The sequence below is a fragment of the Chiloscyllium plagiosum genome, unplaced genomic scaffold (genome assembly GCF_037043375.1).
Source record: "Chiloscyllium plagiosum isolate Xiang-an unplaced genomic scaffold, Cpla_swu_hap1 HiC_scaffold_36, whole genome shotgun sequence".
Lineage (NCBI taxonomy): Eukaryota > Metazoa > Chordata > Chondrichthyes > Orectolobiformes > Hemiscylliidae > Chiloscyllium > Chiloscyllium plagiosum.
In genome coordinates this window covers 22,137,097-22,153,171 of record NW_028270174.1, presented here as the reverse complement: position 1 = coordinate 22,153,171, position 16,075 = coordinate 22,137,097, and the positions used below count along the sequence as shown (strand labels likewise).

The 16,075-nt window shown below is 37.2% G+C and overlaps 1 protein-coding gene across 1 annotated transcript in view; it reads right to left on the bottom strand.

Annotated features, from left to right (window-relative positions):
* The window catches only part of LOC122539404 (TBC1 domain family member 14-like), a 98,305-nt gene that overhangs the window by 58,897 nt on the left and 23,333 nt on the right, over positions 1-16,075 (bottom strand). Inside the window, exon 3 of the mRNA XM_087980042.1 lies at positions 2,697-2,820. Within this exon, the coding sequence (XP_087836168.1) occupies positions 2,697-2,820 (124 nt within the window). The remainder of the gene's footprint in view (positions 1-2,696; positions 2,821-16,075) is intronic.

Sequence of the window (16,075 nt, the reverse complement as noted above, 5' to 3'; positions counted from 1 at the left end):
CAATACGTGAGAAGACTCTGCTCAGGATTTCCTCAGAAATGCAGGGCCGTACTTCCATATTGACAGTTCTTTCATGGTACAAAACTGTCAGGTCCAGGACCTGTTGACTGAACGGTGATGAACTTTATCTGAATTTTTAAAAATATATATTATTGTGAATGACTTCTGACTTAAAATTGGTGTTGTGGTCAGGCAACATAAAACTTTTCACTATATTTTTCATGTATCAGTACACGTGACAATAAATTTCTATTCTATTCTATTAAGCAGTCTTCTATTAACTGCAAAAATCCTGTGTGGCTTTGCATTGTCCCAGAATTTCCTGAAGAAGGGCTTATGCCCGAAACGTCGATTCTCTTGTTCCCTGGATGCTGCCTGACCTGCTGCGCTTTTCCAGCAACACATTTTCAGCTCTGATCTCCAGCATCTGCAGACCTCACTTTCTCCCCAGAATTTTTTGTTAAGTTCAAATCTCCAGCTACAAAAGTTGGTCCCTTACCAAGAACCATTCTGACCTCATTGCATAATTGCAAATCCATTCGGGATAGTTTTGTTAAGAAAATATCCTGACTGCAGTACAAAGTCATTGAATTGATTAAAATACAGTTTGCATCTGACCATTAGGTTTAATGTTGAAACGTGTTCCATTTTTCAGAACTGGTTAGAGTTGTTAGCAATGTATTCACTTTATTTTAAAAAGAAACTTACATTTTACAAGAAAATTTTATTTTAAGTTTGCCATCAACTACTTTATGATTTTCCCCTCCCTTGAAACGAAAACTACAACACAAAGCGAGAGAATGGAAATTTGATGCCTATCCTTGCACTATTTGCTTTGTTTAAACATATATATGCATATTATTCACATTTCAAATATTGCTGTTTAATTTGCCTCCGTAGCACAGGGTGCAATCAATTGCTTTCAATTATGTAAACAACATTCCGTAAAAATAAATGTTAGCAGGTCAGTGGTTGGTAACCTCAATTTCTGCTCGTACTTTGTAGTAATTTACTTAATAATCCATCTCAAGAGTCTGAACGTTTCATCATGAGGCACTAGCCAACAAACACCAAAGGCAATTCTCTGGGTCAATCTAAAATTTGCACTTGAAGGCTGATCCTTCCCCTCCCCAACTAAAACATTTTACTTGTGTTTAAAGTCCATTTCTTCTTGCAAGAAAGAAAACTACCAACTCTAAACAGGGTCACAAAACAAAAAGTACATCCTCATTTTTCCTCCTCTTCATATCACTTCAGACACACTGGACAAAATGTCTGGAGCTCAAAACTGCTGTTGTCAATTTTAAAAATTCAAGTTTCTAAAATATAAAAATATATTGGTTTATTTTTTTTTAAATTGCTCTACTCTTCAACTTAGCAACATGTGCTCCTTGCAGGAGGAGCAGACTTTAACCATTTTATGCCCAGTTCATAATTCTTACTTTCCAGGAAACAAACTCAAACTTTATTGTTTGAGTGAACATTACGAGGGGAGAAATAAACTGCATTCCCAGAATTTTTTGTAATAATCATTCCATTTTAAAACTTATATTTTTAAACCTATGCACATAGAAGAGACAATCATGACCAAAAAAAGGCTATTTTATGTTTTAAACTGTAAATACCAACAATTTTTAGTAATCTCTATGGTGAAAGTACCTATGAGAGCTTAAGTGTAGATTTAGTTCGGTAGAGCTCAAGCTATTTTTTTCCCCTTATTTTTCTCCACAGGAAGAGTAAATTACACATTTTCAGTGGAAACATATTGACATAACACTACAAAACTCATTTACGTTAGCAGACTTGATTTTAATTCCTTTTAATCATGTACAGTTTACCTAAGGAGCTCTCAAGGTCTGGAAAGGGACTACAAAATAAATAATGGGCATGATGACTGAGGAAAAGTAAAGTAATCTCAGAGTGGGTAACACCTATATCAAAATCTTCAAACACTTACGATAAGATTTCCAAATTTAATGCATACTTACAACCTCCTTTGGAATCTGAGCTCTTTCAGCAAGTCAGAGTCAGATTACAAAACAGACTCAAAAATCTACAGTGCTTATACTAGTATGGTTTCCAGAAAAAAACTTATAAAGTCACTGTTTCAGCAATTTTGATTTGCCCCATTACACAGTATTATTATAAGCAGATTACAGATTAATTTATTTTAAAGCGCACATACAACTTTAGGAAATTGGGCTTGAAACTTAAAACTGTCAATGAATATAATTTTGAAACAGTACTTAGTCCAGGTAGAATTAAAATTTCATTAAGTTTGTTAAAACCTAAAATAACTATTGGGTCAATTTCACTACAGAACTGGCTTCATACTCCAAAAACAAACTTCTATGGTAAGTTACGCTCTTATCAGTCTCTTATTTATGTTTGTTGACATTTACACTACTTAGAGTTACAGAAGGCAGGCAAACTTTGCTGTTTTTTCATTAGAATTTAAGATTCCTCCCTCCAGAATGAAAAGTTCTTTCCACCGCACCATAACGTAGATTACTCTTTGCTCTTGTAAGCAAGTTGGCGTATTACAATTAACACACGTAACCAAGATCAGTATATGCTTTGTTTAAAACTGTCTTTCTAAAAGATGATCTTTCTTACTAATGACTAATAGCATTTTGAAGTACAATTTACTTTAAAAAAGGCAAGCAAGCTTAGTTTTGTGTATTATCACTATCTACCTGTTGAACTTTCTTGGACTCTTTTAGAGGGCTTTCCTTGGCAGGCATCCTCCCAAATAATTTCCAACCTTGAACATTCTGCTCTAATGGTATGGAATCTTTAAGCTTCTTTGTAAACAAACTCCTGTAAAATGGGAGCAAACAGATATTAGTTAGAATTACCCGATTTGCAAATTGATGACTCGTATCTGAACAACAACATAAAATAAACAAAAATTTATATTTGCATTACACTTAACTTCAACAGTGTAAGATGCAATAAAAACTCTGATGCAGTTGAAAACCAATTCAAAAGACAGTTTCCCTGCTTGGTCTATGGCACAAATGCTGCAAATACATGTGAATAAGCATAACAGAATTCCTACAGTGCAGATAGAGGCCATTCAGCCCACCGAGTCTGCACCAACCCTCCCATAACCCCTAACCCCCATCTCTATAACCCTGCATTTACCATGGCTAGTCCACGAAGCCTGCACATCCCTGAACACTATGGGGTAATTCACAATGGCCAATCCGCTTAACTTCCACATCTCTGGACTGCGAATGATGAAAAGCTAAAAGCAATAGTCAGAATGTGTCAGTCATACACAACAGGTTCATCAATTGGTAAAGAGGAGACAAATTAAACCATAATGTGAAGAGAAGCAGAACACCAATTTGGAATATTCTAAGAGAAGAAACTTCAATTGCTGAAATTCAACTTGGCCTTTTCGGTGCTACTGACTGTTCTATTACACAGACTGTGGGTAGACAAGGCAGTCCAGTGTGCCTGTACTAACTCTATACATTTTCTAACCAGTGTAGACCTTTTTCTAAACATCAGGAAAGGTTCACAATCAGAACTAATACATTGAATTTACACACAAACAACTCTTCTGTTGTGCACGCTCTGGAACTAATCTCACTACAAAATAAATACTGTAGATTTGAAAGTAGTGTGCTAACATTACAGAACAGGTCTGGCTTTACAATGAGGACTTTTGTACTTTTTATACAGGCTGACATCTTACATCCATCTCAAGTCACATCTGAACAAAGAACAGATCACTGATTATAATAATCTTTTCACAGCTCAGTGAAATTTTATGATTTATTGGAAACACCTTTGTGAACTGTTCTATGACTATTAGTGAAGACAAAGATAGTTCAATTGAAAGATTCAAATTATCATAAAACACCAACATTCTTAAAGTGTTGAAATGTTGACAGCAACTTTTTTTACATTGAGAAATGTTACGATTGTAGCTGCAACATATTGTTAGTAAAAACAAGTTAATAAAAAAAATGTAAATGCTCCATTGATCCAAGTAACAATTTGAGTCCAGTAAAGCAGAATTCAAATGAACACATATGGTTTTTATAAACCTCCACCTCTAATTCAAATTGCTACTGATAGCTATACTAATTAGAGATTGTGCAAAACAGAGTGAATTGTGACTGCATGACATCATCTTACACAAATTATATGAAGGGTAGGCCAATATATCAGTCATCCAAATCCACAATCTACAATGCATTTTTACCTATAGATTGAAAAATACTTACAGACACACACTCACACACTCACACTCACAAACACTCACCCAAGCACAAAGTAAAACCATTACAGTCTAAAGCATTTCAAGATTATATATAATGCAGGAAATATACCAGCCAACTTGGATCCCAGAACCAGCAATGTGAGAACTGGTAGACAATATATCTAGGTCATACTGAAATCATATAAATGTTGGCCTGAACACCAGCAAGAAAACCCTTCTCAATAGTTTCGTGGTACTTTTTCGATCCACTGAAGGGCAGATCAGTCCCCCGTTTCATACCTTATTTAAAAGAAGGCACTCTGATAGAGTTTTCCAGTATAATATAGGAGCATCACCACAGAATTTGCACTCAAGTTTCCGGAATGGGACTTAAACCTAGACCCTTCTGAACCAGAAGGGATTTACAGCTAAATACCAAAGACTTGGTATTCAGCTGCCTTCTTAAGGACCCACAAAAATTGATCTTTTTGGTGTAATTTCATCAGTTTGGAGCATTCACATTAAATGTTGCACCCAATACCAATCCAGGTTAAAAATATTCAAATTAAGTGTCAGTCTCAACACAAGTCTATGTTGGCCTCATGGCTTCTGGGCAAGGTTCTCACCATTATCTGTGTTCTCTGCTGCAAGTACATGCTTGGCTCTGCAAAGCAAGAAAAATTCTCTCACCATTCCATGATAGTAAAAACCGAGCTATATCATATGGCTGTTTGAGTGAAGCACTAGAAGACTTGTTGTGTGTGGAATTATTTCAATGTATATGTGTTCTAACTCTGTTGCATTACAAGCTATTCAGAAGGGCATACATTTAAAGGCTGAGCTATCAAGCTACGAGATGTATACAAGAAGGAAAATAAATATAAACTTGAAATAATGCAAACAAATGTCAACTGACATTGCAAACTAACAATCTGATGTGTGGAGCATAGAAGCGACAGATTGTATATTCCCATGACCTTATTTTTTGGAAGAGGTGGTGTTGGTGGTTGAGTCACAAGAGGATGGGTACAGACTTGTACAAAGTCAGAGATGAGAAACAGACCCTTTGGTCTGACTCATCCATGTTGACCAGACATTCCAGTCTAATTTCGTGCCATTTGCCAGCACTTGGCCCATGTCCCTCTAAACCCTTCCTATTCATATACCCATCCAGATGCCTTTTAAATGTTATAATTGTACCAGCTTCCAACATTTGCAGCTCATCCCATACACACATCACCCTCTGTATGCAAAGGTTACCCCTTAGGTCCCTTTTAAATTTTCCCCCTCACCCTAAACCAGTCTATTCTGCCTCTCCCTCTAGCTAAAATCACCCAAGCTTGGCAACATCTTTGTAAATCTTTTCTGAACACTTTCAAGTTTCACAACATCCTTCTGATAGGAGGGAGACCAGAATTATGTGCAATATTCCAAAAAGTGGCCAATCCAATGTCTGTACAGCCATAACATGACTTCCCAACTCCAATACTCAATGCACTGACCAATAAAGGATAGCATACCAAACTGCTGTGCTCTTCCAGCACCACTAATCCAGAATCTGGTTTCCAGCATCTGCAGTCATTGTTTTTACCAAACACCACCTTCACTATTCTTTTTACCTGCGACTCCACTTTCAAGAAATGAACTTAGCACTCCAAGGTCTCTTAGTTCAGCAACACTCCACAAAACCGGACCATTAGATGTATAGATTCTGCTCTAATTTGCGTCAAAAGTTTAGTCAACACTTGCAAAAACATTCAATCAATTTTACCAGTGGGTCTGAAAATGGACACAGCAATCTAATTTCAACTTTGAACTGAGGTTCATACTGAATTTAAGTGATTTCCATTAACACTGTTAAGATCAGGTGAAGAGGGGTGAATCAGATCCTCTCTTCTATCTTTGGTTCGCCACAACATTTTGATTTTCCTCAACGTACAGCCATATACCACTCCAACAAAAATGTGGTTTGTTAGTTGACCGGAATCAAATCAGGAGTCGAAAGGCTCGAGTGAAAGAAAGAGCAATCTTATTACTTGCTAACCCAGTGACAAATTATAAAGACACAACACCCAATACAGATGTAAAAATTTTTTAAAAGTGCATGCCCAGAACAAAACGTAAGATAAAGGCAATGTACGGCTTAAATTTGCCCTTTAGTGGGATACTACTGAAGTAAAACCGATGTGCTAATTTCTTTTTTATATGCCCCTATTCATTAAATCCAATTTTTTTATTGCTTTGACAATTTTACACAATTTGTTCTCAAATTTTAATTTTTGGATCTTAAAAACTGCTGAATATTATACTAAGGTTATTGAAAAATTATAGATATCAAAGATAAGATTATTTCATTTTTCAAAGAAATTAAGCAAATACAACTCATGTTCAGGTTACAACTGAAATCTTACTCACTACAAATTCTGTTGGATTTGGGTATTGCTAGAATTTTGCTTTTATTATAATGATTCAAATCATGCAAAGAATCCAAATCCAGTAATTGTTCAGTAATCCATCGGGCCCATTTATCCTACATGGTTAAGAGCTATAAATGTTTTTTTAAAAACTGAACTCAAATTCCACCATTTGCTGTGGCAGGTTTTAAACCGGTGTCTCTGGGTAACAATAGCACTACGGCACCACCTTAATTTTCATTGAAACTACCTATATTGAAATACTTATCTCCTATGCTAACATTTGTGCAATAATAAAAAAAAATTAAATTAGTTTGGAGAAACTCAACTCCAGAATTCGCAAACATTAATATCGTTCGTTACTAGAACCATACCTACTGCGCTTATATCAGATCCAATGATACAATTTAGGTCATGCATTAACAAACGTACTCAAACTCAATAATGCGTAGGGTATTATACATCCACGGAGACTTTGTACCTGTCAATTTGTAAGAGTAGAGAAAATGCAGCCAAGTTTTTGTTAGTAAAATCAATCCTGTTGATTGTTATCATTCTCCTAAATATTATGTATGGAAAACTGTAGAATCTCAGCCCACTGGTGATCTGGTACACATTCATGAACTCCAATATAGAAAATAATATTAAGCTTAGTCAATACCTTCAAAGCAGCCAGCGCTGTCTTTCAAGACAGGGCAAAATTGTATCATGCCTTTGGGTGTGGCTAATTGCAATACAATTCCACTGAAACTCATTTTCAAATGAAGCTGTTCACAGGTGTCAGATTACAATCAATGATTCTGCATTTATCCAGAAACCTTCAACACTTAGTCAGTTTCAAGAAGAATGGAGAGACAGCATTCTTGAACGACTGATTGTAGGGAAATTTAGATATACTGCAGACCAAAACATTCCCAAATCCTTGGACATAAAGATGGGGATGGCAGATACCTGCCAAAACAAGTCCTGAATGAGGAAGTTTTATATTAAACTATCTTCCTGATAATTCTGAACCATGATACTGCAGTCATATAAAGAGTAAAATTTCCCTAAAGATCAGCTAAACAAAGGAAAGCAAGAGTAACTTGTAATGACTCAGTGAGCCTTCAGGGACAACATGTTTAGGAAGCCCTGAAGAAAACATGCCTGAAAACTGTTCTCGTTGTGGCTACTGCCTGAGGTACAGAGATTCTAGCATTGTTTTTGTTTCAGATGTCAGCAGTTACAATATAATTACGTTTAACCAGTTTTGCATATTCTTCTTCTCATCTTTGAAAAGGCTACCTCTACTTACCAATACCTGCTATGAGGAAATACAAAATCTCAGATTGGGAGGCATGGGGAGAGGGGCTGTGGTGGGAATACAAGACTATAATATGTTTAACAGTTTAAACACTATTCAAGGATGTGACATTGTAGATATGTGGACAGATGCTTAGAATATAATGTCACATCCATAAAGATTAAACACAAGATTTAGGACAGAGAACAGTACTTTTTTTTTTCTGCCACCAAGACAGACACTCTTGATCTTGAGATATTAACTTCCAGGGTTGGGACTGTTACAAAAACTGTGCCAGCATTCGTGATTAGAATACTTTGGTGAAAGGAAAAATGGAATAAAATAGTACAAGAATTATGTAGAAAAATAAAAACTGCTTGCTCAGGTAGATGGTAAACTAGAGGGAATGCACTGCTTCTATGTTTTAATTTCCAGTGTCTAACACAAATTTGGCAATCTTCAACCACAAAGTTCAATAACTCTAGATTTTGCCTTGGAGAACCTACTTCCCTGAAAGTCCAAATTAAAACAGAATGAATTGGGAACTTGAACCATGTCCTCAGGATATTTCAGAATGCTGCACGCGGCTAAATTACTTTTGAAGTTCAATCATAATTCTACATTGAACCTGACCCTGCAGACAAAATATTTGATCTGCTTATCATTATGTGGCAAGATGAATGTTGGTTCGAACACAAATAAAACTTCCTTCTTTATGGCAATTAAGTACTTTATGTAGCAAAGAACAAACTGCAATTTCTTCACTGGCTTTTAATGACAAGGAAAGTTTAAGTTTACTCACAGATCAGTTCAGGCATAACATTACTTTCTTGACAATCATTACCAAAGCAGTTAAACTAACTTTATAGTTAATATTTTGTGCCTTGTAAGTATTTGTACAGATCTGTCAGAGTAGCTTGAGCCAGGGATCTTCAAGATTTGTAATCTGTAACCAGAGGTGACATGGAGCTGAATGGTAAACATGGAGGATGGGGAAAGGAAAGAGCTAACAGTTGTCTCGTTATAATATTTAATGTTGTTACACAAGTCTCATGTTATTCTTTCCTTATTAAAGATGGTCTAATAAAAAAACTTGCATAGAAATTAAAATAATACAGCAGCGCATTGATAATTTACCAAGGATCCACTGTAACTTATTTATAGTGCAACAAACTGGCTCCGGATCCCTTTTCCGTTTGAAAAAAATACAATGGAAAGAGTTGGGAAGACAACTTACTCATAGTTGCAATTGTGCTTTTGATTTGCTAAGAAAATCTAGTTTTGGAGCATACTGCCAGACACATCTTTCAGTGTTACTTTCCTGCTAATGTTGTGATTAGAAATATAGATGGAGTATCCACAGTATGATGGACTCTTGTGGTGCAGTGGTAGTATCCAGACCTCTGGTCCAGGAGGCTTGTGTTCAAGTCCCATCTGCTCCTCAGATAAGTAACAACATCACTGGACAGGTTGATTAAAAAAAATCTGCAATGTGTGAAGACATTATGATCCCTTTTAATCAGATGCTGACATTTCCATTTAGTACCATGGTGGCCCTGCAATTTAATGGAAAGTGAAAAAACTGCACATGCCGTAAATCAGTGACAAAGGGATAAGTTGCTGAAAAAGCTCAGCAGGTCTGGCAGCATCTGTGAAGAGAAACTAAAGTTAACCTTTCAGGTCCAGTGACTTTCCTCAGAACTGGTTCCAAGGAAGGGTCATGGGACCCAGAATGTGAACTTTGATTTCTCTGCACAGATGCTGCTGAGTTTTTCCAGCAACTTGTTTTTGTTTCTGCAGTTTATTGGATTTGGGACAGCTCAAAAAACTCAAGGGGAAAAAGTAGGTTCTGGTTTCACTGAAAATAAGTCTGTTTAACTTCTAAGTATACATGAATGCAGGAACAGGAGAAGGTCTTTTAGCCTATCAAACCAGTTCCACTACTTAATCATAGTCATAGAAATGTACAACATCACTGGTTGATCAAACCCTTTTACTTTCACTATCGCCTCAATCCTTTTTGCCTTTGTAATAAGAAAACCTCTACTTTAAATAAACTAAACTTCCACAGCCCTCTGGCATAGAGAATTTCAAAGATCCACAACCCTCTGATTCAAAAGGACTCATCTTGGTCCGCTTTGCTTTTACATAATGCCCACTCGTGCAAGACTCCAAGACGGGGAAATGCGCTCTCTGCATTTTATCCTGTCTCTCCCTAAAAGATATTTTACAGCTTTGAATGAGATCACTTTCATTCATCATAACTTTAAAAATACAGGTCCAATTTGTCCAATCTTTCTTCATAGAACAGTCCTGCCATTCTGGAAACAATCTGATAAACACTCATTGCACTCCCTCCATGGCAAAAATATCTTTCTTGATACATAATGACCAAACTGCACACAGTATTCTAAATGCATGCTAACTAAGCTCCAAACTTTAGCTAACTAAACTATACAATTGGAGCCAAGACTCACTACTCTTGTAGTCAAATTCTCTTGTGATATCGGTTAATATTCCATATGCCTAATAGCTTGCTATATCCGCATGTTAACCTTCAGTGACTTATTGACTTAAGTACACCTTTGTACATCTATACTTTTCCAACCTCTCACCATTTAAAAATACTCTGCACATCTGTTCTTCATACCAAAGAGGAAAACTCTTATTTTACATCATTTATCATATCCACGCCTAATCATTATGCCTACCCAAATCCTCTAGAAAACGTTTTACATCTTCCTCACAACATTAATTTCTGTTAATTAGATATATTACATTTGGTCCCTAATGTACATTGATCTATATTGTGAACAGCTGCGATAACCCAATAGTCACGGTTTGTCAATGTGACATTGACTCATTTGTTCCTGTTGTTTTCTATAGGGTAACCACTCCTTACTCCAAGTACGTTATCTCCTTGAGCATTTTAAAAAATTCTGATAATCAACCTCCAGTGGGGAACCTTATCAAAAGCCTTCTGAATATATTACATCTAATGCCCCCATCTTTGTCAATTTTGTTAGTAATATCCTAAAAACTCAAGTTTGTTACAACATGGTTTTACAATTCACAAATCAAGCTATACCCAATCACTGTATTTAGTCCAAATGTCCATTTGCCATGTTCTTTTTAACAATTCTAGTATTTTCCCTCCTATAGATCTACGGCTGTAGGGTCAGATCACAATTTTTTTCCTTTCTTGTTCTTAAATAAACGGGTGTCATTTGCACACATCCAACGTGCTGGAATCATTCCAGAATCTATGGAATTTTGGAATATGATTACCATTGCATTGATCATCTCCATAGCCACCTCCTTCAAGTGTCTGGGTTGTATATATTAGGTCCTGAGGACTCATCAAGTTTCAGTTCTATTAGTTTCTCCAGTACAACTTTCTTCCTGATACCAACTTCCTTCAAATGTTGGTTCTCCTGAGTCACTTAGATTTCTAATTCTGGGAGCTGTACCTGGCTCAGTAAAAGCAAATAAGTCACCATTTAGGTTCTCTGTTATTTCTAATTCACTTCATAAATTCTCCCTGCTCTGTGCTTTTAATTTATCCTCATTCACCTTCAATTTTTTTCCCCTGCCTGTAAAGGCTTTTAAATTCCATGACCCCATTTGCTAGGTTGCATGTTCCTCCTTATCAGTTTATTGGCCCTCTTTTGCCTATTATAACATCTTTACAACCCTTAGATTTATTATTAATCTGGTCATTTGGTAAGGTTTTTCTTTTAATCTTATAAAATCCTTCACTTCCTCTGTCAGCAATGGTTGACTAACCTTTGGGCTTTTGCACATTGAAGGAAATGTGTAATTGCTGTAAGCCATGTAATAGTACTTTAATGACTATCCATTGCTTATATGCAGTATCGTGATTTAATATATTTGCCCAACCCAGCTCAGCCAACTTGTGCTTCAGGCTTTAATTATTTCCCTTATTCAAATTGAACGACCTCATTTTCAAATTCAATGTACAATTCCGACATTGTGGTTTCAAATAAACCTGTTGGTCTATAACCAGTGTTTTGACTTTGCTCAGTCCAATCCAGCACCAGCACTTCCACTACATATTGTGGTCACACATCTCCAAAGGTTAAAAATGTAATGTGCATGATTAAATATAAATAATTTGCCCTTTTTTCATTACTTATTACTGGATCCAAAAAAGCCTGCCCTCTAGTAAGCATTTCAACTTGCTGGTCTAGAAAACAGTAAGACAGCTCCTCAAACACATCCTTCACAGCTTTTCTGCTTAAATGATTTACCCAGCCCAATACAGTCAGAATCACAGGAATGTACAGCACAGAAACAGACTGTTCAGTCCAACTCGTCCATGCCAATCAGATATCCTAACCTAATCTAGTCCCATTTGCCAGCACTTGGCCCACAGTCCTCTAAACCCTTCCTGTTCATATACCCATCCAGATGCCTTCCACCACTTCCTCTGGCAGCTCATTCCATACCTGCACCACCCTCTGCGTGAAAAAGTTGCCCCTTCGGCACCTTGTAGATATCTTTCCCCCCTCACCCTAAACCTATGCCCTCTAGTTTTCGACTCCCCCACCCCAGAGAAAAAATTGTCTATTTATCCTATCCATGCCCCTCATGATTTTATGAACCACATCGCCTTCGATGCTCCAGGGAAAACAGCCCCAGCCTATTCAGCCTCTCCCTCTAGCTCAAATCCTTCAAACCTGGCAACATCCTTGTAAATCCTTTTGAACCCTTTCAAGTTTCATAACATCATTCCGATAGGAAGGAGAGCAGAAGTGCACACAATATTCCAACACTGGCCTAACCAACGTACTGTACAGCTACAACTTGGCATGTTTCATGCTGTGAAGTTGAGACTGGAGACATGAATGCATGGAATTCTGCAATAGGCAGGTCACCTCATCTATGCCTGCACATATTTCTTCTGTTATGCTCAAATATTTAATATTGAAAGCAGACAGGTCTGGCATGTAATTTTTTTTCCAAAATTACAAACAAGAGTTACTTGGCAGTCTGTTTCCATGGTGTACATCTCTATGACTTTGACTAACTTCTTGAAATGACTTTACAATCCATTTGGAAGTTTTTTGTAAACATAAAGGTGGTTTTATTTCCATCACAATAGCCCAGGTTTGAGGCAGAAAGTGAAAAAAATTAATAAAGAACAGAGAATTGGAAGAAATAACATTTTCAATGATACTCAAGCATTTTTACTCAATGTCTTTACTGAGTTCCTGAACAAACATGTGCAGTCAAGGGAGGCTATACAGTTAGGAAAGAGATCTTGAGGTACTTCTGCACCCTCTTCAGGATGGCTTGAGTGTTTATTCTAAGTGTGTATCACTTATTTTCATATAGTGAGGGATTTAATTCCCAGTGCACGTTAACAGATCAGAATTATTCTTTGCATTGCTTTTAAACATCTGTTCAGCAATTTAAACTGAACTTAACACTTTCTTAAAATAGTCTGCGATCATGCATAAATCTGTCGAAAATTAAACTTCTAATGTTGCAATCAATTCTGAGTTCCCACGAGAGACGAGCAATTGTAGATATTTCTCAAATGTTGTTGATATTTTCTTCAGACAAAGATTTTTTCAAAAGCTGTATAAACATATCAGAAGTGAAAATCAAGATTTCTCATAACTTTGATGCACACTTCTGGACTCTGATGCATCATGTGATTAAAGTACGTATTTTAATTCCTTCAACGAAGAGAAGGCTTTTGTCAAAGTTCCTAATACATAAGAAACATGCAAAGCTATCTGACTGGTTTCCAGAAGTCATTAACTTTATATATATTAAAAACTGGATGTGGCTTCCTGTTGCTAATGTCACATTTTCTTTTCACTTATTCATGGGACATAAAACAATGGTGGGCTTTCTTTTTGAACTGTTGCAGCAATTTTGATGGTACAATTTACATAATAATGCCAGGATTCTAACCCAGCAATGATGGAATGAACTTGCATGTTCAAGTTATGATGGAATAGAACTTATCATCTACGCACACTACATTTTTGTAAAATTGATTCATTGGAATCAGAATACTGACAAGCCCAGCATTTATTTGCCTTTCCCCAAGTAAATTTGATGAGTTAGAAATGGGTTGAAGGGCTGAGAGTTGCCAGGAAAGTGGAGTTGAGGCCAAGAGGAGATCAGCCGTGATCATATCAAATGCGGAGAAGACTCAAGAGGCTGAATTGCACATACCTGGTCTTGGTCTTACGCTCTTAAATATTTTTGAGGTGGTGGGGAGCCATCTTGAAATGGTACAGTCCATGCAGTGAAGGTACTCCTACTGTTGTTTGGGAGGGTATTTTATTATTGACACTCCAACAATGAAAGAATAATAGTACAATACAGAGATGTGCAAGTTAGGTGGACTGGCCATGCTAAACTGTCCCGTAGTGTCCAGAGATGCGCAGGTTACGTGGATCAGCCAGGCTAAATGCGGGATTACAGGGATAGGAAGGGAAGAGATCTCAGTTAGGTGCTTTGGGGGGGATTGGGGATCGGTAGAGACTTAAATGGGCCGAAAAGCCCCTATCTACACAGCAAGAATTTTATGATTATTTCCCAGTCACAATGTTGTGCGACTTGAGGGGGGACCTTGCAGGTGATTTTATGCCCATGCATCTGCTACCTTTCCCCTGCTAGTGGTGAAGGCCCCAAGTTTGGGAGATGCTGTTCAGAATTCTTGAATTGTTACAGTGCATCAGATGGTACAGTGCAGGCAGGGTGCACCAGTGGTAGACTGGGTGAATCTTTAAAGATAGATGGGATCCCAATCAATTTCTGGATGATGAGCAGCTTCTTGAGCATTGTTGGAACGGAGGAGAATATTTCCCTGACTTGTACCTCATAGATATTGCAACAGTTTTGAAAGGCAGATGGATGACTTGTTTGTGATGGTAGATTGTAGAAGTAACCCTAGCATATTGTTACAATGCTATTGGTTCCATCAGTCTTTCACTTTCTCTATTCCCAATGGCCACAATGATACAACTAAGCTTCTTTTTCAGTTTAGAATACCGGTTCTTATGGTCTGCAGAACATTCAAAATCTAATACTTTAGTTGATTCAATTAAACTTTGTCAGATTCTATTTTCACAATAATGAACATTGCACTTACTGCAGCCGCACTAGTCCAGTGGCTGGGCTATTTATCAACTTCTTTATCATGGTTAACATTAAGCCTCGAGCATTGCTCGTTAGATTTATACAGGGTGAGCATTCATCACAATTCTGACTTGGGACCTTTAGGTGAGATACAAACTTTGAGGGACCAAGTATGCTAATTAGACAAAAGATTCAAGAGGTAACTTGTCAAAATCCTTTTGAAACTCAACTGAGGTTTCCTTAACGTCATGGTGAGTTCTTCAAATAATACGCAAGAACGAAGTTTTCTTGAAACCACATTGAAATGTCCTGCTCAATCAAATGAGTCATAAATGCCATCCATCATTATTTCTTTAAGTGACTCCTTTAATGCTAACTTCAATCTAATCAGTATGCGAGTTATCTGGATCAGTTACGTATTTTAAAAACAAAATAATGGACAGTGCATTAATTGCCTTTCAGTTTAAAGGGAAACCTCCTAGAAAAGGTTGGGAGGTTACGTTGCAGGACATTGGTTAGGTCACTTTTGAAATACTGGATTTAATTCTGGTCTCTCTCTCATCAGATCGATGTTGTGAAACTTGAAAGTGTTCAAAAAAGATTTACAAGAATGTTGCTAAGGTTGGAGGATTTTAGCTATAGGGAGAGGCTGAAGCTATTTTCCCTGGAGCATTGGAAACTGAAGCGTGAACTGATAGGTTTATAAAATCATGAGGGACATGGATATTGTAAAGAAACAAGGCATTTTCCCTGGGTTTGAAGGGGGGGGGGGGGGGGGGGGGGAAGGGGTGGAGTTGGAGTCCAGAACTAGTGAGCATAGGTTTAGGCTGAGGAGGGAAACATTTAAAAGGGACCCAAAGGGCAACTTTTTCACGTAGAGGATGAGTGTATGTAATGAGAAGAAGTGATGGAGGCTGGTACAATTACAGCATTTAAAAGCCATCTGGATGGGTATATGAATCGGAAGGGTTTAGAGGGATATGGGCTAAGTGCTGGCAAACAGGACTACATAAGGTTAGGATATCTGGTCAGCATGGATGA